The sequence below is a fragment of the Pseudorca crassidens genome, chromosome 7 (assembly GCF_039906515.1).
Source record: "Pseudorca crassidens isolate mPseCra1 chromosome 7, mPseCra1.hap1, whole genome shotgun sequence".
Classification (NCBI taxonomy): Eukaryota; Metazoa; Chordata; class Mammalia; order Artiodactyla; family Delphinidae; genus Pseudorca; species Pseudorca crassidens.
The window spans coordinates 4,168,939-4,193,631 of NC_090302.1; the positions used below are offsets into that span (position 1 = coordinate 4,168,939).

Genomic DNA, 24,693 nt, shown 5'->3' on the forward strand with positions numbered 1-24,693 from the left:
ACACGATATACAAGTAATTTGATTATTTATTTATTTTGAATAAAAAAGTGGCCAAGATAACAATACTAGTGGCTCTGCATACAAAACACAACATAATTGAGGTTATTTCACATTTACAAAACCGCCATTATGTACAGCACTGGATGTTCACAGCAACTTTAATAGACTCTAAGTACCAGAATCCTAAGAGCAATTGCGGGGTATCCAAAATGGGAAAAAGCTAAAAAACCAACGATTTCATTAACTGGAAAATTGGCCAACCAGCTAACTGGTAAAGAAAGAGAATTTGCTACCCTTTTCTTTAGTAATAACTAAAATAAGATTGCCCCACAGGACTGCATTTGACAAACACCCTCCATAATTTCCATTTCATTTTCTCTATAATCTTTCCCACTTCAAACTTTTCCCGGAAACCTCTGCCCTACTATCAGATAAAAGCTCAGGACACCAGTGTATCTTCAGGGAAAGAAGATAACTAGTGCAAAGGAGACAGCATGGTCTGCTTCAGCCCAGGAGACCCAGTTCAAACCCAAGAAAGAATTCTGCCCTTTTCCGGTCATCAGTTCTTCGCAGTTTTGAACACACTGGAAAAAGTGAACCATGCTTCGTCTTACAGGTGGCAGGAAGTTACTCACTCATTCTCTGTATCACCAGCACCTACTCTGTGCAAGGCACTTGACACTTGGTGCTGCAGGAACTACCAAGATGAGACAGACAGTCCCTGCCCTTGAGGAGCTTACAATCTAATAATGAACACTATGTACATACGTATAATGCAGGGAAGCAGCCAATTCTTCTGGATGGGGGTATTCCAAGCAAAATGTGCTATTATTCTTAAAGTTTTTTATTTACACACTAAACGTTTAAAACACACCACCTAATCAGATGGTAAGCATTAAAAAACCATCTCCTTTCCATAACCTTAAGTTTTTAGTTGCCTTTTCTTTTTATTTCAAAAAATGTCATATGTAAACAAACACATAATTTGAAGCCAAGCACAAAGATAGCGCAGGCATTGGATAAACAAAATATATACTACTCTACACAACACAGACTTATTTTTCTATACAGTCTTATTTCTGTTTACACAAGTTTGATGTTCACTTTCTTTTCATACACTGAAGTACAAATCTGAGTCAGTCTTGAAAAAGACATAATTCATTTTTGCATTAATACCAAAAACAAAACAAAACACCCTAGACCTCACCAGTCTGTCAGCCAAGAGTCAAACTGATAACACATGAAATGCTTCAAAGCCACCACCTCTTACACCATCCAAGGAGACCATTTCACAGGATCTTTCTATGAAACTAACAGGACTTCATAATAGTGAGGTAAGCAAGTTTTTACCTTAGAAATAACTATAAGATTTAGAGTTCTGAAATTCAAGTCCACCAACCCATTTACAATATTTCAACTAGACAGCCTGCACCTTTGCTTTATCACATCAGTATGAAAGTATCATCATTCCCCCTTTGCAACTCCTCCCAAGCCTGGGATGAATGAATGAATGAATGAATGAACACCATGTTGGTTAACCATATAATACTGTGGTGAATAAACGCCCTGTCTGGGACCTCATATCATACATTAAGTCTCCCCCCCTGGAGTATAGTTATAAGTTAAAATGCAAGATAAAAGCGGAATCACCTAATCTGATTAAGAGGTTGGGGGCATACATATTATATAACAAAAAGATTAACTTCTTTACAGGACTTCGTTATATAAAGTCTCTCCCCCGTTAAATTTACTGATTTCTACAGCAAGTTTTCAGAAACAGCCATCTTAAAACAAACCATACAGGCAGATAGGAGGCTGCACCCTATTTACCAGACTCAGGCCAGCCAGCCAGTCCTGATACTGATGTGCATCTGTGCCAGGGAAACAACTCTGCATCTTCTGAAAAACCCTGCTGTACACCAGGATAGCGATGCTGTGGTGAGAGTGATCATCAGAAGCAACTGCAAAGCTGACTTAATGCAGTATAAGGACAGTCAAATCTCACGCGCTCTAACGTCAGCTTGAACTGCAGATACCAGGTTATCACATGAAGATCCTAGCTCCAAAAACTTCTTTTAGCATCAAAAAAGAGCAGTTCAAAGCTTAATACCTATGAGACTTGAGACATGGTCTAAAACTCTGCTGGAAACTGCCGGCTGCTACTTCCACTAACAGCTAAAGTGCAACCACTTCACTTCAGTTAGATCTGCTATAGAGGCATTTTTACAATCCGACGATGGTGAGGGGAGAGGCTAGATGCCCGAGCCGCTCTGCTGTCAACAGAGCTGCTGAGCCCCACCCACACAGGTAGCAGCGTGAGAGCACAGGGATGTGTTTGTTCACACTCAACCATGGAAGCCTGCAGACCCCAACAGTCCACGCAGGGCTAGCCGTAAAGAGATGCTTTTATTGGTCCAGCTATTTGCTGTTTGTGCTGTCCCATCTCTAAAAAGAAAAAAGGGCAGAACCTATCTTTCCCTTAAAAAAGTTTAGGCCTGCTGACTTTGAATATAGCCAGAATTTTTTTTTGCTTGTCAGGAATAACTGGCTTGGGGAGCAGAGCGGGTGGTGGCAGGGAGATGAAATCCAGCCCACTCTGCCCAAAGTCCAGCCTGAAGGTGTGGGAAATTTCCAACAGGGAAATTATAATTCAGAGTTTTGAAGAAAACCAGATACAGTTTATCAAGTTGTTAACAACTAACACTATTACTCTTAGAAAGAAAAACTACTGTTTAATAGTTTCTTCTAGGAAGGGAGACCTGCTATGTGATTTAGTTTTTAGAAATTTTATCACAAACCTATTTTTCTTTCAAATCTGGTAGCTCAGAAGGTGTCCTAAAGCTGAGAGAACTAAAGGGACGGAAATGGAGAGGACCCCTCCTGGAAGGGAGGGAGAGGGAGGTCAGGAGCAGAGAGGATGGATGGACCCGTGGAAATCGTACAGTGACAGTAATTCCTGCTTTCATTCCAGGAGCCGCGGCAATTCACCAAACCCCGACACAGCTCAGTGCTGCCAGGAGAGCGGGTGCTCTGAAAAAGCAGCTCTGTGTTCCTCCAGACAAGACCAATGAGCCTTGATTTCTTCTGCATATAATCTGACACCATTACAGTTACAACAGAATATATTTTAATATTCAATTATTACCCTCTGACCTTCTTTTAACCTAACTGGTGAAGGCTGCTAATAGGTCTAGCCCACACGCCCCAGCATTAACATTCTCAAAAACGTCCTAGAGGGAGAAGCAGAAAAATGTCACCCTCGACCATGAGCTTCACCAGTGGTTCTAATAACTCCTGACATTGAAAAATAACTGGTAGTTTGGGCAGATACAATAGTAGGCAGAGATGGCTTGAAGTCTGGGTAGTGGACATAGGATTTCAGAATGAGTATCAGGCCTAACGAACTCTCAATTTCTTATCTAGAATAACAGGAACAAATAACCCTCAACAGAGAAAGTGTGACACAGGTGTGGACATCAGACTCCCAAAATGCAACACTGTCATGGCTTAGAAGGTCTAATTGCACAGGACCTTTGCTCCTGCACCTTCATGCAAAGCAGCGGCATCATGGCCGTCTCATCCACGCTGTGGAGCGGTGACAGCTGAAATTAACTTGAAATCCACTACACAGATCAGGTGAGTTCTAGGAAGGCACAGAGGGCATATGCTAAGTGTAAACCAGGAGACAGTTTCCCGGCGTCCCTCACGCTCTTCCAGGGCTTCGCTGCTCACCACTCTGTCACCAAGTATGCTGACCCTTAGGACATTCAGAAGCGCACTGTGTGATGCTGCCATTAACTGAAAATCTCCTCTCGTTCTCACAGGTCAATGGATTAACCTCCACAGAAGGGAGGGGTGGGGAAAGGGGGCAGAGGGCTCCCAACTCGGTGTGCAGAAATTTGAGGCAGGTGCTGGCTGGATTTCAGCCTTAAGAATGCCATTGGGCAGAGCCCCCCAGAGAGAAGCCACGTTCTAGTAAAAGAGTTGCCATGTTTACTGCTACCCAGACATACAAAATAACTCAGGTGACCCTTTTTAGTTTATTCCTAAGAGTCAAATTTTCCCCCCAAATGCATAACTGCTTTAAATAAAAACTTAACGTAAGTTTTAAATGGCAGCAGCACAAAATTCCTCAGTAAGAACAAATCAACTACTAACTCTGATTAGGAAAAAAAAATAAGTGAAACTCAGCATGTGCTCTGAGTATAAGTGGAACTCAGCATGTGCTCTGAGTATAAGTGAAACTCAGCACGTGCTCTGAGTATAGAAACTGCAAGAATTCCCTGACAGGATCTCAATTTTTACTGTCATATTTACTGTAAAGTGAAACAGCTCTAGGCACAAACGACCGCAGCTATACAGCTTCCTGAGCTGTGTTCTTCCTGATTTTAATGTTGCCTGGTTCTCTTCCTTGACAATCATTTGAACATGCTGGACCCTGAAGTCTGGATAAACACTCCTCTTGAAATTACCACCAAAATGAGAAAGATAAGCAGATGATCCAGCAGAACTAAACAGCAGCAGAAATACAGAATTAAACACAGGAGACAAAAACAAAAATTTGAAAGGGAAACAAAAGACATTTCAAAGCAGACTGTCTGGAAGTGCCTCTTAAGGGCTCTTGTCTCCAATAGCTACGGACAGAGCAGGGAAGACACTAGGGGGAGAGAGCCTACAGGCGGGAGCGGTGTTGCTGTTACATGCTCTCCAAACAGCAAGCGTTTCTCAGTGAGGACAAAATGTCTTTCACTAAGGATACAAAAATAAAAGCAAGAATAAGTGTTAGAATAAAGGTTTAATATCACTTAAATTTCACATTTTGTATTTCCCATCCAACTTCCCAGAAATATGCACCATTTCAAGGTGAGTGCATTACAGTCCTGTTAATTAGCACCAATCCCTAGGATACTTATTTTAAAAATCCAAGGACACTGTAGTTCTAGAATGTCTATTGTTAATTGTAGGTTTTAAGACCAATTAATGTCTAACATCTCTTCTTAACAGTCCACAGGAAAATACCTGTATTATAAATATCGAGGACCTTTGCAGAGGGAAGGAATTCCCAGCCTCTGGTTGACTGAGCTACACACACGATAGCACCAGAGCTCAAGGGTCCACACTTCTGAGCTGCCTGTCTCTTTCTGGACGTCTCTAGACAGACTCGGGATATAAATGATACGTCTGGAAATATCAACATTAAAAATATTAAATGTTTTAATAAAAAAGGAGAAAATATTACTTTTCCTCTGTGTACAAATATCTCACCAAGTTGTCACAGGTAAGTCTGAAGAGGGTTGTGATGCAGGTGAACAGGAATACTTGACATCCTTATACCTGTGAAGGAGTCAGAGCAGGAAACTGATGACATGGGAGAGATCATTAAAAATGTCACAATTATTAACTTACAAGAGTCACCTGATCTTTTGACACATTAAAACCAACTTTAGTCTTGGCTTCAACCTCTTTAAAATATATAGTTTTAAGAAAATGTTTTCAATATGCATGAAAAACAACTGGCAGGATGCAGATCTGCAGTTGTTTGTTGAGAACCAAATATCAGGCCCACAGGTTGTTTCAGACACTTTAATATCTGTTGGGACACTGCATACCACGTACCAGGTAACTACAGCTCCCTGGAGCCACAAGACAGTTCCAGACCAAGGCCAGAATTAAAAAGCCTAACTCGGCCCAGCAAGGCCCTTATCCATACTCCCTAGAAGGGACCATTCTGTTCTGAGAAATGACAGGGCATGCGTTTTGTTCAAACTGCTTCAGTCAAGACACTTGAAAAATAAGTTCCTCATTGGCAAGGAGTTGGGGGATAATGTTCATCTCAAAAGGACTTAAAATCTCTGCACTCAGTCACTTTAAAGACATTCTTTAGTCCCTGGAGACAGAGAACACACTTCAGCAGTGAGTCCCCACGCCCTATGTACAGTCATGAAGGGTGCCTCTCTTCTTGCGCGTCCTAGCTCTTGGGGCTGGACGGCACTTTCCACAGCAGAGTACATGCCCTTTCCATCTTCCCATCCTGGACATTCAGAAGACAGGAGAATCACAGAAAGGGCAGGGGCTTTGCAGTAACCTCTTAATCCAGTCAGGATCTACAAAAGTAAGACAAGCAGTATTGAGCGTAAACTTCAGAAAAGGCAATCAAATGGGATGAGCCCTGGATGGACCACAGTATTAAGGGATGGGCACTCTGGTCCCAGCTCTGTGTCCCTGCACAGAGCCCCTCACTACAACGTTCTAGACGAGGCTGGACTAAATCTGTGGTCCCCAAAGCTGAGTGCGTGATGCAATAGGAAAATAAGGGCAATGAATGAGTGTCTCATGAAGCTAAATTTATTCTCTTTAAAGAAAGGACTATACTTTGTTCTCAGAGTATATCCTTCATACGTGGATAATGTTAAAATACTCTTATAAAATTACAGTAACAGTAACTTTAAAAAATACATTACTTGGAAAAATAAAAACATGGCAACACTGTGTCAACACTTTCTCCCCCTTTTAAAAACTTCCCTGGTCTGTGAAATACTGTGCTCTACCGGTTAGTACTCTCCAGATCTCAGCGATTCACATTCTTCCCAAGAGCTGTATGCGGCTCAACACAACGTCACCTGGCAGGTGTGTGTTTTTTACTTGTTTCCATCTTTTCCTGATTTCCTGTCCAAATAGTATACCAATTCTCAGTTGCAATGAGTGTTTAAAAGTCCCCCAACATTTGCTTCAAAATAATCCAATAAGAGGAGGGGGGGCTTCCCTGGTGGTGCAGCGGCTGAGAGTCCGCCTGCCGATGCAGGGGACGCGGGTTCGTGCCCCGGTCCGGGAAGATCCCACGTGCCGCGGAGTGGCTGGGCCCGTGAGCCATGGCCGCTGAGCCTGCGCGTCCGGAGCCTGTGCTCCGCAATGGGAGAGGCCACAACAGTGAGAGGCCTGTGTACCAAAAAAAAAAAAAAAAAGAGGAGGGAAGCGGGGGGGGGGGGGGGGGGGGGAGGGGGAGGCGGGGGGAGGACTACAGATGAAACATGAAAGGTCGCGAGCTGGCAATTTCGGAAGCTGAATGATGGGTACATCAGAGTTTCTTATACTCTTTTTCTCTACTTTTATGATTGCATTTTCCATAACAAAGAGTTAATACAGAACACAAGCTGCCCACACACCAGCTTCTCAGAATCAGAGAGCTTCAGCCAGGTTAGAGCAAAAATCAGTAAGGGTGTAGTTTTACACAGAACATTCTGTTTTACTTGAGACCATAAATTACCCCCAAAGTGTACACAGGTGTATAATGGTGTCTAGTTAGCTCATTTGGTTAGTGTGATGTTAATGAACCTCAGGTCATAAACTGACATTCATGGGGCTGTTTACATCACTAATTCCTGACACACATCTACGATCTTATTTCCAACTAGTTATGTCATAAATGTGGGCTTTGTCACCAGGGCTATCAGGAAAGAGAATACTGACCAACCCGAAAAAGAATCCCACCATGGCTACTAGAAGGATGACTGCAAGTGCATGTCCCTGTTTCAGCAATGCTGTCTTTGTATACGTTATCAGTTGCAGAGTTTTCCTTCAAACACTATATAGTCTATACATGCCATCTAAAACAAGCTTTTTTGAATAATTTGCTTGCAGTGACAGAACAGTAAACTGCAGCCCTACTTACTCCCACACTAACATGCAACAGGTATGTTAACGTGAATAATGTTCCAGTGACCACTTTTTAATTAGCTGTGGTTTGTGATAATAGTGTACAGAGCACGAGGAGCCTGCTCACCATCCCTGATGGCACAAGACTAAGCAGGAGGGAGGACTTGGGGGTGCTCAACCTCACCCTCCCACAAGCTGGGAAAGCATTCACCTTCTGGGGCTGGATGGCGGGCAATGCTGTCATGGAGCAAACACCTTCTGTATATCAAACTCTGGCAGGACTGGTAGGTTAAAAAGCACCTGAAAGCAGACAGATTGTACCATCAGTTCTACTAACGGTGGAAAGCAGCATAGTACTGAAGGTAACTCACCACATACAGTTATTCTAAAACCACAAGTTAACTAAGTAAAGGGCAGAAACAGCTCACAAATGCATGGCGACAATGTATCCCTCTGCACAGGCCAGACCTACCCCACCCCACACTTAGTAAAGGGGAGTGTCCGTCAGGCTAAACCAAGAGATACAAAGCTTCTAATCCAGACAGGCACTGCAGCTTCTTTTTTTTTTGCCATGTTTGCAGCACTGAGAAAGAATGTAGTCCGCTTACACCTGATTGCACTGTGAATTTTTCATGTTAAAAAAATCAATTATGTATTATACTGGAAACTATTCTTGTTAGTGAATTTTAAGATTAGGTATAAGCACTGTCTTCCCCAGCACAGTGGGGAAAACCTGAAAGATATAGAAGACAAAATTAATGGTGCAAAAAAAGAAGGGCCATGAACAAAAGCTCAGAGGTTCAATTCCAACCAATGGCCATTCACTGAGCATCTACCAGGACCAGGCAAATAAGGGAAGGTGGGCAGCAGTGGATATCAGAGAGAGCACTTGGGCTCTGCGTGGAAGGTTTTCTGCAGGATAACAGTGTTTAGGGTGAGCAACTAAGCAGTAAAAAATACAAAGAGGAAGGGAGGGTTGGGGGAAGGAATCCCAAGTAGGTTTACCTTGAGTAAAGACTTGGGTGTACAGGAAGAAAGATTATACCTGAGTGGGAGCAAGCACCCATCCTCACCGGGAGAAATTACACCCAGGTATTCTGGCACTAACTTCAATCAGCAAAAATGAAAATAATTTTTGTGGAAGAAGCCATCTGAGGGACAACAATGTATAGGCCAAGTTCTCAGCTCTGCCGCTAGCCGCCTGTTGCCTCTGGACAAATTCGGACTTCCCCAGTCCCCAGTTTCCTCATCTGTAAAAATGGGAACAGTGGCGGCGCCCCTCGTGTGGCTCAGGATGCAGGTACTGCTCAGAGTCGTGCCTGGCACGCTGGCAACGCCAACAGGCGCAAGTGGCTACCGTTACAAGGCCACTACTATTACAAGCTGGTTTCCTCTTCTCCGCAAACATAAGGCAGAACAGTCAGATCGGAAGTCTAGGGACACAGCAATGGCCGGGAAATCCAGACATCCGTCAGTAAGAGGGAGTGCCGGAGCATCCATACAGTGGAGAACTCTACAGCTGTTAGGAAGGGGATCTATGTACTGATGTGGAAAATGCCCACAACGTCTTGCTAAGAGAACACGCAAGTTGTTAAGGTAGTTAACGCACAATCCTGTTTCTACTGGAAATAAACTTTAAAAACCTACTGAGTGCCTACCACACACCAGGCATTGTTCTAGAAATCGCCATGAACAAAACAACCAAATTGCCTGTCTTCATGAACTTTCTATTCCAGAGAAAGGAGAAAAACATAAAGTAAAAATATATTAAGTGGGACTTCCCCGGTGGTGCAGTGGTTAAGAATCTGCCCACCAATGCAGGGGACACGGGTGGGAGCCCTGGCCCGGGAAGATCCCACATGCTGCGGAGCAACTAAGCCTGTGCACCACAACTACTGAGCCTGTGCTCTAGAGCCCACGAGCCACAACTACTGAGCCAACGTGCCACAACTACTGAAGCCCACGCGCCTAGAGCCCGTGCTCCGCAACAAGAGAAGCCACCGCAATAAGAAGCCCGCGTCGCGCAACCAAGAGTAGCCCCCGCTCGCGGCAACTAGAGAAAGTCCATGTGCACCAACGAAGACCCAACGCAGCCAAAAATAAATAAAATAGATTTATAAAAAAGAAAGAGAAGGTTCCTCATTAAAAAAAATATATATAGGGCTTCCCTGGTGGCGCAGTGGTTGAGAGTCCGCCTGCCGATGCAGGGGACACGGGTTCGTGCCCCGGTCCGGGAAGATCCCACATGCTGTGGAGTGGCTAGGCCTGTGAGCCATGGCCGCTGAGCCTGCATGTCCAGAGCCTGTGCTCCACACGGGAGAGGCCACAACAGTGAGAGGCCCGCGTACCGCAAAAAAAAAAAAAAAAAAAAATATATATATATATATATATATATATATATAGTGGTGATAACTGCTAAGGAGGAAAATAAAGCAAGGAAGAGGGATGAAGACTACATACTGAGATGGGAGAGGGATGTCATCAGGTGTCACGATTTTAGGCAGTGTGGCTGGGAAGGAAGCCCTGTGGACACCTGCTGGAAGAGCACCCCGGGCAGAGAGGACAGCCAGTGAAGACGTCCAGGGTGGGAGGGGTGCCGCGTGTACCTGAGGAACAAGGAGGCCAGTGCAACTTGAGTGAAGTCAGCAAGCCGGAGAAAATGGCCCCCTTGATGGGGGCCAGGCCATGGAGTCATGACCACTGAATGGATTTTAGCTTTTACTCATCAGAAATGGGCAGCCACTAGAGAGTTTTGAGCAGAGGGGGTGACATGAGCTGATGAGGTCATAATAGGATCACAACCTCAGCTCTACTTAAAACAGCCTGGAGGGGGCAAGGAAAGACACAGAAGATGGGCTGGGAGATAACTATAATAATCTGGGCAAGAGATGATGGTGTCGTGGACCAGGGATGTAGAGGTGGAGGTAGCAAGAAAAGGCTGGATTCAAATTTGAAATGCCTTTAAAACTTCCAAACAGAGCAACTGAGCAGGTGCTTAGATATGAAGTCTAGACTGAAGGGGAATGATTCAGACTAAAGCAATATGTTTAAGTCACCAGTGTACAGATGATAGGCGACAGTCCAGGGAGAGTGGTGACAGAAGAAAGACAGGTCCAAAGACGGACATCAAGGAGATACTGTGTCCAGAGGGCCAGGTGATAACAAAGCGCTTTAAGGAGGAGGAAGAGGGAGTGACCAACTGCGGCACGTGCAGCCCGTGGGGCCATAAGATGAAGACGTGCCAAGGTTCCCTCTTAGAGTGAGACGGAGGAAGACCTCTATCTTTTGTTAGAGATAAACCAAACAGAGTACAGAAGCACTTTATATTCTATTACCTTCAGCAGGTATTGCTTTTGTCATACTGATTTTTAAAAATTTAATGCTACTTCAGAGCAAAATAATATTACCAAAATAAATAACCCCCTATATACAAGACGCAGAAAATAACCCATCATTAAAGGGTGTCTCGCTTGAGTCAAACGGATGGTAGAAAGCCCACACCAGGTTTTATAGTAGCAGCTTTTCTCCAACCTAATGGCATGGGCAACATACACTTTGGATAAACACTTTACAGTGGTTTGTGTGACACAAAACTGGAAAATGAGCAAAAACAGCTTACCGGAGCCAAATGTGGCCATTGGAACAGACTGCCTGTTTGCGATCTGTGAATGGCAAAATCTCTTTACACAAACTACAGTGCTCAGGGAAAGTCTGCTTGTTCATCTTCTTTGAGATGTGTCCGATCAGCACCTAGTGAGACAAAGCAGTCAGCATGTTTTGTGGTGAGCGCAGGGCTTCCTAAAACAGAGGAGAAATGGAAACCTACACGGCATCTGACACACAGCAGGAGCTCTGCATCTCCACATAGGCCCAGCACTCTCTCTGAAAAGTAAAAAAGCTGGACCTTCAACTCGTGTCAACTGGCTGAGTACAACAAAATAAATTCATTCAGGCACCCTGTGACGACAGAGTGAACTTTACCCACTAAAGGGAAAACTGTTCTGAAAACGCAAATCTTATTACTTGCCTTTAATTGCTTCTGAAACAAGGACTTCAGAGTTCTGTTAGAAGACAAAGTATTCAGCTATACTTACAATGTTTTGACTTTAAGAAAAACATAATCTCTATAGGCAAAATATCATGTGAAACACTAACTCTGTAGAACTACAGAAATGTCTATTCCTAAAGCAATTATGCCCCAATAAAGATGTTAAAAAAAAAAAAGTCTATTCTTTAAGAAAAGCTTACAAAGTAAAAAGATAATCAAGATTAAAAAATAATAATTTCCCCTTCTGATGGCCCAAAGACCCATGACCAATCCAGTCAGCCTGCAATTGGAGACCAACCGACCCCACAGCAGAGGCATGGCGGGACCCACCGTGGGAGTGGGAGAGATGGACGGGGCGGGCTCTAGGCCTTGGCCCTACTTCAGCTTTGCTTGTTTCTCTGCTTTATTAGAGTTGCATCACTCCAAAAATGAAAGTCTGCAAAACACTGATCTACTTCATTATTTTGTTGGAAAAACACCTTTACCAGCTATATTACTGGGAGGCATGGGATACACCAATCCTTAAGAACTACCTTGTCTTACTAGCAGATAATGTCCTTCAAAGTTTTAATCCATTGACACTTAAGCTCTTGTGTAAGAACTTCTTAGTCTGTGAGTCACTAAAATTAGTTCACTGAAGTTCTGAAGGGTATCTTAATAGCTCAAAAGGGTGTCTTACCTACTCTACATATAATTTACAAATTTAAAGCCCATTAACTTTTGGCCTTTTTGGCCTTGAAAATTCTTATTTATGGTCCCTTATAGCAGGGACAACCAATGTACTAGGTTTGAAAAGATTCATTTTTATGAACACTTTATGAATAAAGTAAAAGTAGGATTTTACTTTATTTTTTAGTTGTTGAAAACAAAGTTTATTCCCTATCTTTCAAAATATGTGCATTTATTAAGAAAACTGTCCAATGGTTTACTGTCAGATTTCACGAGCAACCTTCAAAGCAGGGGATAAAGAAAGTTATAAATTCCAAGTTACAAGTTGAGTACTCTCCTTAGCCTTTAACTAGTAAACTCCAAAACAAAAAACATTTGTTTTACGCAGTAGGATTTTAAAACATGAAACGTATCGTGTTCAATCAAAACTCAGTTGCTGTAGATGGGCAGAGTATAATCTTCCCTTCTTTAAATTGGCTCTGTTGGAACCAAGTAACTATGCTAAATGTAGCTTTCCATGTTCATGCAGCATCTGGACAATTATTCTGAATCATTGCCGACCAGCTTCCATTACAAATTTCCTAAAATGTTTTTGTTAATATTTTACACTTATAATATCCCTGCTAGGTCCTATGAACCAGTGATACCAGAAAACTCTTCCACACAATTTAGACCACAATGAAACAATTCTTAAAAGTTGACTTTCAAAGATGAAAAGTCAGTTACATGAACAGTACATCTTAACTACTCGGGTGTGAATGAAAGTACTGCCTGCCGTACCAGTAAACAAAGGATGTTGCTGCCATCGAGCCATCACATTACAGCTACCCGTCGGTGAGCCCTGAGGGAACTCATGATGGAGGCAGGATGCCCCCCCACCCCGACCCTGCCACCCTGCCCCGGCACCTAGCAGTCAGCCACTACAGCCACCCCTGCTGGGGCACCAAGGAGACTCGAGATGAGAAGCACAGGATACTGGCCCCATGTAGCTGAGGTGCACATCAAAGGAATGATTTCAGTGAGCCCAGACTTTGCATCTTCCCATACACAGAAAAGTGCTAAATTTCTTAACTTCAGATATCTGGTTTTCCTTAATTAACAGTAATCTTTAATGCTCCAACTACCCTGGTCTTTGTTGCAACAACTCCAATAGATCCTGGCTCCACCCCCTTGCCCCTTGGGAGCAGTCCCTCAGAGCTATCTGAGATGCTTGCTGTGTCCCAGGCTTAAGTCCTCAGTTTTGTCTGCCAAATAAAATGTAACTGAACTTTTAGGTTGTGTATTTTTTTTCAGTCAACATCAGATTGTTGCAAACATCCTTAAGAAATAATTTTAGGGGTGTACGGGTACGTATACACACACACACACACCCCTTTCCAACAAGAAAATGCAACAAGTGATTCGCGAATGGTTTGACATTAGGCATGGAAGATATCTGAATTTATTACCTGCAATTAATATTTTAGATAAGACTTCAGGCAGTGAGCATAAATATCAAGCTTCAGAGTAAAAAGAACCACAGACATCTGTGGTCCTGAATATTTTAGTATACAGTATGTTCCTTAAAACACAATTCTTCAGGATTTTAAAAGCTGTTAGCTCAGGATTCCTGATTAATAAGTCTATACAACACTGAGCTACACAAAGTTAAATGATTTCTTTCCTATAGGAATTCCCAGAACCCTTAGAAGGATGATGTACACTGGGAACCTTTAAGAGGAGTATAGAGTATGCAGTATTTCCCCAAGCTTGGAACCCTACTGTTCTGTCAGGGAACTTGAATTCTGTGAAATACATTTTGGATAATACTGTAAGACTGTTCTACCATCAAAATAAAGATTATACCCAGTTTTTGTAACAAAACAACAATGTATAAGTAATTATTTGTTTAGCTCCTATGCCCTTCTAGACTAAATCAGAAGACCCCCTCAAGTACTATCAAATGGAAACAGTCCCGGCCACAGTCCTCCCACTTCCCAAACCTTCTGCAAACAGGAAGGGAAAGGAGGGTGTGCCACACTTCCCCTGCTGGGTCTGCCCAATCACAGCGTGGTCTGCTTCTGGAGCTCATCCACAGCCTGGAAATCTCTCAAACCTTGCGTACCAATCAAGGCCACAGTGAGAGTAAGAACTGCAATATTGTTTGTGTGATATGAGTATGTCCTCTGCATTAATCTGTTTCTTATTTATTCTCCTGCACCTCATGCCAATCAATTACCTAAAAAATGTCAAAGCAAAGTGGAGCTTTACGAACTAAGTTTAGGTCACTTCTTTCTCACAAAGAAAGCAGACTTTTCAGTGTTTTTGTTAATAAACACCTACCCGTGCGGTTCTGTCATCATACTCTTCATCAGACATTAAAAAGTTACAGAGTCCCCGGGTGGGGATGCTAGTGTTTTCTGTGATCCAGGTGTGCAGGTATACTTCGCCTAAGACTCGCTTCATGTGCTCCCGGGTCAAGTGCATTTCCACAGCTTCAATTTTCCCTTGGATTTCAAGGAGTTTCTCTTCCATTGGCTCTCGGCCTCCAGTGTCTCCAGGCTGAGTGACTGAGTCATCTGTGGGGCCCTCTGGATCACCTCCTTTGCTCCTCTCCTGAAGGCCTTGCTTAGTCGTCTGTTCGGAGGCAGCGCCTTCTTCCTGCTGCTCGCCCTCAGCATTGCCTGTCCCAGGTGAGTCAACTAGTAAGATTTTTGAGTCCTCAAGGATGGGTCTGCATAAGGCTTCTGAAGCAGTTTTCTGCATTGACTGGTATAAAATCCTCAGGAGGAAGAGTTTGAAACGCCAATAATAGGTGGCCCCACTGCTTTCAATCTTTTTTTCCAAAGCTTCTTGTAAAAATTGAGGGATACGTTTATCTTTTAAAATCTTCCAACGTACTAGGTCTATTAAATCTACCTGCTTAAAGAGATTTTGAATTGAAGATTGCAGAAGCTTAGCAGCTGCCTCTTCAAAGGCTTTGAGAGTAACAAACTGAACCTGGTAGTTTTTGTTAACGGGATGGAGGCCGTTGACCATGCCCTCAGTGGTGATGACGGCCAGGTACGCACCACAGGGGCTCACAGCTATCCCGTGTGTCCTCACTGAGCCAAACACATCCGAGAGTTTAATCAAATGGTGTTCAAACTTCAATGCAACATCTGTGAAAATGGGAACCAGCTGCCTCACCTTCCCATCACTGGAACAAGTATATACCGTCCCATTCTGCTTGTCTGCAGTCATGGAGACAATCGGCAGTGAGTGCAGGCCTGTGACGTGAGAATTGTGAACATTCAGACCTGCTTTGGAGATCAGAAGAAGACACCAAAACACATAGGGTCCTCTTGCGGCCACCACTAAGCTACAACTACACTTCTGGTAAGGGTGATACAGCGGTACACACTTGATGCTGTGTACTGGCAACTGGTCCATTTCTTTCCACAAGACGACAGGCTGCCTTAACGTGAAATAGCCTTTAACTGCTTTGAGATTGACAGGAAGAATTTTTACAGGTCCAAAAGCACTCCCCACGATAAGGCCGCTCATTTTCCGATTATTGTGCTCATATTCCCACCAAAACAAAACACTAGGAGAGTTGATTCCTGACTCAATTGTGTTGCATGAAGAGATGGATTCCTTTCCTACAAACGGTAGCTGAAACTGCCACACAGCAATGTTGCCGTTTTCAAAGAGGACGGCCAGGAGCACGCTGCCCACGTCGCGGCACTCGTTGTTATGCTTGACCTGCTGAGTGGTACAGATGCCTGACCACTCCATCCTGACTGGTGTCTGCATGCTGTGTCTTCTCTGAAACTCAGCAAAATCCCTGAGATTCCCTTCCGGGGCCTCACTTTTAGAGAACCTGTAACTGGTCTCATAAAGACGTTCCCCATAAATCTCCGTCAGGTCGACCAGCTGGACCCACTGCAGTCTGTTGAGGTTAGCCTGGATGGTCAGGCGATTGTCCATGGTCAGCGCTGCCAGGAGGCACCTGCCATTAGCATCGCAGCCCATGGGGGACCAGCTAGTGTACTTGAATCCTCTCAGTGGTGGCAAAGCCTTCCCCTCAGGGTTGAACACCCTGTCCAACATGAAAGTCTGACTGACTGTGGGGTCTTCAGAGGCGGCAAATTTCTCCTTACACTCAGCAACTTCCGTTTTTGAGCCAACCTGAAAATAAGAGATATAAAAACTATCAGATAAATATTTCACTCTAAGAGGACTATATTTACATTGATTAGGGTGAATTAACTGATTCACATAAATACATAAATCAGTTACACGTTTACATATTATAAATATGTAAAACAGTAATTTGATATCAGTTCTGTTAATTTTGGCATGACATGCATTTGAAAGATCAAGCCCGTGTCTAAACCTAAGTGAGCATTCACTCAGGTAATGGCAATTTTTTTTTAAGGGTCAGAATAAGTGCTGTCATTATTCATAGCCTCGTTCCCACATGGTTCTCAGAATTGACATATGCAGTAGCAATGACAAAGATGTACTTGATTCTAAAGAGTCAGCTAAGCATTCTGCTGAACTAGTCACAAAACAATAAAGGAGAAAGTCATGAAAAAATATCTACCTATATACATCTTTGATACAATTAGATGTCTGGATTTTTAACAATATTTTTGTAATACAAATGTCAGCTCTTAAGTTTTCTATCTGAAATTTCATTTACAAATTACGCTGAGAGCCAACTCCAACAGTTCTGTCCACTGTTTCTTTCTTTTCTTGTTTTAATTAATTTATTTATTTTTCTTAATTTATTTTTGGCTGCGTTGGGTCTTCGTTGCTCTGTGCAGGCTTTCTCTAGTTGCAGTGAGCGGGGGCTACTCTTCGTTGCGGTGCACAGGCTTCTCACTGTGGTGGCTTCTCTTGTTGCGGAGCACAGGCTCCAGGCACATGGGCTTCCGTAGTTGTGGCACGTGGGCTCAGTAGTTGTGGCTCGTGGGCTCTAGAGCGCAGGCTCAGTAGTTGTGGCACACGGGCTTAGTTGCTCCGTGGCATGTGGGATCTTCCCAAACCAGGGCTCGAACTCGTGTCCCCTGCATTGGCAGGCGGATTCTTAACCACTGCGCCACCAGGGAAGTGCCTGTCCACTGTTTGTATAGAATAATGTCCACTGCCGTTAGACTATTTGCCGTTCCCTGAACACTCCCATTCTGCCTTCCCTGGCTCCCTTGTGTAGAATGCTCTCGTTCCTTCTATTTGAATCCCATCCCTCCTACCAGGTCAAACTCTGAGGCCTTCTGAGATCATTCTAGCTTTCATTCATCTCTCCCTCCTCCAAGTCTGTAACATACATGAGCAGTGCTATTTATTTAATGTCTAGGTGTACAATGGTGAGCTCTTTAGAAAGATTTTAAAGGGACATTAAAGATAGAGGAGAGATAAATGACCAAAAGAAAGTGGTCCAGAGCTATAAGAAAATAGCCAGAAAGGCTAAAGCCCCAAAAGAACACAGGTCAATTAAAATATGGTTTCTGGGGGCTTCCCTGGTGGCACAGTGGTTAAGAATCTGCCTGCTAATGCAGGGAACATGGGTTCGAGGCCTGGTCTGGGAGGATCCCATATGCCGCGGAGCAACTGGACCCATGAGCCACAACTACTGAGCCTGCGCTCGGGAGCCCATGTGCCACAACTACTGAGGCCTGCGCGCCTGGAGCCCGTGCTCCGCAACAGGAGAAGCCACCGCAATGAGAAGCCCACACATCGCAATAAAGAGTAGTCCCCGCTCCACGCAACTAGAGAAAGCCCGCGTGCAGCGACAAAGACCCAACGCAGCCAAAAATAAATAAATAAATAAAAATAAAATACAATATGGTTTCTGTTATGTCAGAAGTAGGAAGAAGAAAAGGATGTGAACCACTGTCTTTAGAGAAATGGATAACAGAGAAAGCAGAATCTTTCGATTCCTTTTTAGTGTCAATCTTCTTTTACATAGAGGCTGATCTTCAAACTGGAAAGAGTAGATTAAACATGATTAAAAAGGAATTCAAGCCTAAATATACATGGATATAATGAAACTCACTTTAAATGAGTTTAAGTCCCCAAGTCCAGAGCAATTACACTCCAGAATATAGAAAGACCTTGGAAGATGAACTCAGAACCATTACATTCCTTGATAAAGCTTGGACAACCAGAGATGTGTCAGAAAACCATAATGCAACAAATAGTTAACTGCTAAATTGCATAATACATAAGCATATAAAATGAAAAGTAGATATAAAGTCCAACAAATGAATTAGAAGACTAACTTTTCCTAAAGTGTGTAAAACAGAACATCACTCCCCTCAATTGCCCCTTGAAAAAGAGGTCTATAACCAAATAAGTTTTGAAAATGCTATATATTATATATTATTCCCCCATCAAGAGTTATAGCCAGGGAGCTACTGAAGAGACTTATTTAACCAGAGTTATCCAAACTTTTATTTTTTATTTACTTATTTATTTTTTTTACCATTTTTAAAAAACTGGGGTATAGTTGCTTTACAGTGTTGTTAGTTTCTGCTGTACGGCAAAGTGAATCAGCTATACGTACACACGTATCCTCTCTTTTTTGGATTTCCTTCCCATTTAGGTCACCACAGAGCATCGAGTAGAGTTCCTTGTGCTCTACAGAAGGTTCTCTTTAGTTACCTATTTTATACATATTAGTGTATATGTGTCAGTCCCTATCTTCCCAGTTCATCCCACCCCCACCCTTCCCCCCTTGGTGTCCATACGTCCAAACTTTTTTTTTTTAAACAACAGAACCTTTCAGGGGGCTGTCATCTCTGGAAATTGTGTCTTGGGCAGTGTATCTTGATTTTAGTGTAGTCTCTTGGATACACCTACAGACATGCTGGAGAAATACAGACTGGAAATTCCAATTAAATACAGGTGTCACTGGCTAACCTGTTAATAAAACAATGCTAATCAAAGCCCAGAGCTTTGGATGGGTATATAAAATTTGAGTGAAAATCTTTCCCGTGATGCCAGACTGCCTGGATTCAAATCCTGGCTCTATCATACACTAGCTCTGTAACCCTGAGCAAACTGTTTAAACCTTCTGGCTTTAATTCCTCATCTATAAAGAGTATAATAATACATGTTCTCATAGAGTTTGGAGGTTAATTAAGTCAATGTATGTAAAGCACATACTAATAAATACTCAATAAATGTTATCTATGGTGACAATTATTAATACTCTCTGAGGATTAAGTAATGTTAATGAGACCCAATGAAAGTCTGTAAAATGCAGGGTAGATAGGCATTAAGTTGTCCACCAAATGAAGGGTAGATATAAAATTGTTCACCAAATCCCATAATGCTGTAAACTAAGCAATAATCCTCAGACTAGGATAATTTACTATTACAATAAAATCTACTGTAGAACTGAAAGTAAACTTACAGAATGCGTAACCCCAAACAGCAGCAGAATGAAATAAAGGAAGCTCAAGCTTGGTCCTACTCACTGCAGGAAGAATCCTTGACGGAATGGAGAGCAGTGTGGATGTCAGCCAGTAGGGAAAGTCCTTAGGGTTTTTTGTGCAGTAATTTCTAATATGTTAGGTAGTTTGAATTAGCCTACTGGACCTCCCCTCAACTCTCCATATCACAAACTAGTTAACAAATCAAAACAAGTACTCAGATGCCCTAGAAGCATACCAGTTAAGAGTCTAGCTCCCAGAGGCTGACCCCCAGCCAATCATTTGACTATATCCCGTTCCTAGTTGGCCACTATTACAACTAATAGCTACGTACTTTGTAAGCACCTAACAAATAAAAACTCATTTGAAGCTACTAGATAGCAAACTTCTTGAGGGCAGGAATATAATTCCAAAGACAGGAAATAGTTATTTTACTTAATGTAGTAGATGGAGTTAATGTTACTAACGTTCTTAACAACTGATACAAATTAGTTATGCATATATTATTAGAATTTGGAACTGTGTACAACTAGATGATTCATTAAATCAGCAGTCCAATGGGAAAAGAAACTGCAACTTACTCTTTTTTTAAATTAATTAATTAATTTTTGGCTGCGTTGGGTCTTCGTTGTGGTGCGTGGGCTTGTCATTGCGGTGGCTTCTCTTGCTGCGGAGCACAGGCTCTAGGCACACAGGCTTCAGTAGTTGTGGCACATGGGCTCAGCAGTTGTGGCTCGCAGGCTCTAGAGCGCAGGCTCAGTAGTTGTGGTGCATGGGCTCAGATGCTCCACGGCATGTGGGATCTTCCCGGACCAGGGCTCGAATCCATGTCCCCTGCATTGTCAGGCGGATTCTTAACCACTGTGCCACCAGGGAAGTCCGCAACTTATTCTTAAGTCACTATTTTATTGCTTTTCAGATTTATATCATTCACCTTTATATCACATAACCTCAGTGCCCAGGACAGTAACTTGCAAATTGCAGATAATATGTCAACTATTATTTAACTGCATATTTTCCTGAAAAAATTCATAATCTAAATAATGATCAGACAAAAGCTTCAAAGAGGTTTAGTATCTACCTTCTAGCAGTGCTACATACTGAAATCTAGGTTGCAGAATGTCCATCTTTCATGTTACAGCGAGCTGGACAGCACCAAGTAGATTTAAATCCACAGGGACTGTCAACGGGTAGTGCAGTCAAAGTACACATAGAGACTTCTTTACATTCCTACCATTACTCCAGTTTTATCCCACAGAAGCCTCTTTTAGAATTGCAGGACAACTCAGCATTCATTCACCAGGCAGTGCTAGGCTAGTAAGCCTGCTGATTGGTGGTTTCTGTGATGTGCATACCGAAGAACAGTGCAGAAGGGGAAGATGCCACTAATTAATTTCAGGAAAGCAATCAATTACCAGAGGGATATATAAAGATTTCCTATTACTCATTTCTCAGGTGTGGAACCAACTACAGAGTCAAATTTTTATCAGAATACAGTACTATAAATAACTTCATATCCACAGTCATAGCATTAACCCAAGCTCCTTCCTTCATACTTGTATGACTATTTTTCAAATTGAGCATTTACAGTGTGCCAGGAACTGTGCTAAGTAATTACACATGTGTATGTATGTACATGTATGTACGTATATAAATATATATTTAACTGAATATTCTGAAAATTCTAAACAAGGTAGGTTTTATTTATTTATTTATTTTTGCGGTACGTGGGCCTCTCACTGTTGTGGCCTCTCCCGTTGCGGAGCACAGGCTCCGGACGCGCAGGCTCAGCGGCCATGGCTCACGGGCCCAGCCGCTCCGCAGCAATGTGGGATCTTCCCAGACCGGGGCACGAACCAGCGTCCCCTGCATCGGCAGGCGGACTCTCAACCACTGCGCCACTGGGGAAGCCCAACGTAGGTTTTATTACTCTCCTTTTATAGATAGGCCTATCTTGCTATCTGGTGCCAAAGTGCAATCTCTTAACCCCTGTTTTATACTGACGCCAACAATCATCTACTTGCCTATAGGCCAGCCAGATTCATATTCCTGAACCACACCAGGTCAGTCCACGTCCATGATATTGTAACAGCACTTTAGGCCTTCCTAGATTGAAGTCAACCATCTCAGACTGACCTTCAAAGTTCCCAAACTGGCCTCACTTTACTTCCTCTGACTCTCTAGGAAAGCTACTTGAACTCAACTGCTGACCCATCATTATTTACACAAACAGCAGCACGTTATGCTCATGATTTGCATGTATGTGTGCGAGACGGGCACCTCATTGCTGCCATCTGGATGACCCTTTCCTCCGGAGGACTTCTTACAACCCAAACCCTACCTTTTTTTAGGTCTGCTGCAGATTCACCACCAAATAACCTTCCCTGATAAGAGCATCTCGCTTCACTATTCCTTCCTTTCTTTAAATTCTCTCTGCTAAAGTATTAAATCTCTACCATACTGAGACACACACTTAAGATTTTCTCTAGCTGATGTGCATGTGAACATCCTGAGCGACAGTAAGCTCCTTTTCAGCAGAGGATACACCTTTTAAAACCCCTTTGTTCTGCCTCCCTCCTTGAGTGTTTCTCAGTTCAGGAGCATTAAGAACATCTATCCACCTGATTGGTTATACTTGAATCAATTTGTTCACATCTTGTCCAAGACCTTAGAAGGCTTAGTCATACAGGTTTACCAATGATCCAACTCAACATCAACTTATCAGTTTCAAACTTGGATTAAGTATCCTAAAAAGTGGTGTGGGTTCCCTGTACCCTACCCAGTTAGTGATTCCTATTTTAAATGGCTGTGCAGAGTAAGAGTTTTTTTTAAAAAAACTTCAAGTTCACAAAAATACGTTCTCTTTATATAGATACATATCCTTACAACGTTTATCACTACCTATTATTACACTGTTATTTGTTCACGACTTGCAAAAAGAAGGTAAGCTCCATGAGGACAGGGACTTTGTTTTGTATAATGCTTTACTTCCAGAACCTAGATTGGTGCCTAGCTGATACACAGTGGTATTCAAAAATGTGTTGAAAGAATGAATATACACTTTAACTGTCACATATATGCATACAGATCTATAAAAGAAACAGCAAAAGTTTTAATACTTTTTTTTTTGTTGTTGTTGTTGCGGTACGTGGGCCTCTCACTGCTGTAGCCTCTCCCGCTGCGGAGCACAGGCTCCGGACGCGCAGGCTCAGCGGCCATGGCTCACGGGCCCAGCCACTCCGCGGCATGTGGGATCTTCCCAGACCGGGGCACGAACCCGTGTCCCCTGCAACGGCAGGCGATACTTTTAAACCACTAAATGAACAATACGACTTACTACTTAAAAAAAACCCCAACAACTTGCAAATGATGATGACAGAACAATAAAACTTCAGGAGCCCTAAAGTTCTGAAGGCAAACTTAGTTAATACGAAACCGAAAGCACTAAATTTACACGGAGATCTCGGGCTTTAAGTTTAAGAACTGCACTTATTTTCCAGAAGCTCTATTTTTCGTTCTACATCCCAAAGCCTCTTAGTTATTGAAGAAAAACTGGAGTACTAACCCCGACATCCAGTATTTATCCATCTGCGCAAAATGAGAAGCAAAGACCACTCATAATAAAGTCACTGAAACAGTAAAGACAATGGAAAGAACCAATTTTTCTCCTCCAAAGCAAAAGAGGCGCAAGTGGAGGGCACAACACAGTAAACAAAGCCAGCCAAAGGCCTCGGGGAGCAAGCCCCAGACAACAGGAGCAACGGCAGAGGCAGGTCTGGGGTTGGGTCAACAGGGGGTGGAGCCTCAGAAAGCGCCGAGGAAAGAAATCGGCGCTGGCAGCCGGCCAGACGCTGGGGCGAAGGGAAAACGTGGCTCCGAGAGGGACCTCCCGAGATGTGTGCGGTGTGTGTGTGTGTGTGTGTGTGTGTGTGTGTGCCGGCAGCCGGCCGAGATGTGTGCGGTGTGTGCGTGTGTCGGGAGTGTATGGGTGACCCGGGAAATCGGGCTAAACGTCTGGACGGTTTTTTGTTTGTTTTTTAAGCTACCGTGTGTGTGTGTGGGGGGAGTGGATGGGTGACCCGGGAAATCGGGCGTAAACGTCTGGACGGTTTTTTGTTTGTTTTTTAAGCTACCGTGTGTGTGTGTGTGTGTGTGTGTCGGGAATGGACTGTGTGTGTGTGTGTGTGTGGAATGGATGGGTGACCCGGGGAATCGGGCGTAAACGTCTGGGCGGTTTTTTGTTTCTTTTTTAAGCAACCGTGACCCTAAGCGCTGGAGGCGAGGAGGGGAATCCCCGGACTAGGCGTGGGCCGGGATTCCCCAGGGACCCGTGACGCGGGCGCGGGAGGGGAGCAGGCAGAGACCCAGGGCTGCGGCCCGGGGATGACTTACTTTGAGGAAGCAGCTGTTGAGAGGCGCAGACACCGAGGTGCGGTGGATAACCAGGTCCTGGCCCGGGTTGTGCACGTCGCAGATGAGCTCCAGCACAGCGATGCTGCGGGCCGTGGACACCGACACGCGGTGGTCCTCGGACCACGCCAGCGGCTCCAGGCCGCTCACCGCATACTGCAGCCTCACCGCCGGTTCTCGCCGAGTCACTAGGAGGCGGAACGCGGCGCTGGGCCCGGGGGCCGCGTCCGCCCCCGGCTCCTTCCCGCCCGCCTCGCCCTCCTTCTCCTCGGGTGGCGCAGGCCGGTCGGCCACGGGCCCCACCCGGGCCTTGGCCGTATTCATCTCTCCTCGGATGCAGAAGCCGGACCCTGGGCGCACCAACCCCGCGTCACCGTCCCGTTGCCGCCTCCCGCAACGCGGCCGCCTGCCCCCAACGTCCTTAGCTGCGGTTTTCTCCCCTCAGGCCCGAAGCGCCGCCGAGCCAGGAAGGACCCCGCCGTTGCTAGGCGACCCAGCCCTGCCAGGTGGCCA

At 43.9% G+C, this 24,693-nt stretch overlaps 1 protein-coding gene across 1 annotated transcript; it reads right to left on the minus strand.

The window, feature by feature from the left end:
• Nucleotides 1–17: 17 nt before the first annotated feature.
• GTF3C4 (general transcription factor IIIC subunit 4) lies at nucleotides 18–24,642 on the minus strand. Its single transcript, XM_067742860.1, has 5 exons — nucleotides 24,163–24,642; nucleotides 14,693–16,519; nucleotides 11,273–11,403; nucleotides 7,865–7,953; nucleotides 18–6,104 (listed from the first exon to the last, which is right to left on the minus strand). The coding sequence occupies exons 1-5, from the start codon at nucleotides 24,502–24,504 to the stop codon at nucleotides 6,040–6,042; spliced, it is 2,454 nt and encodes an 817-aa protein (XP_067598961.1). The 5' UTR covers nucleotides 24,505–24,642; the 3' UTR covers nucleotides 18–6,039.
• Nucleotides 24,643–24,693: the final 51 nt, after the last annotated feature.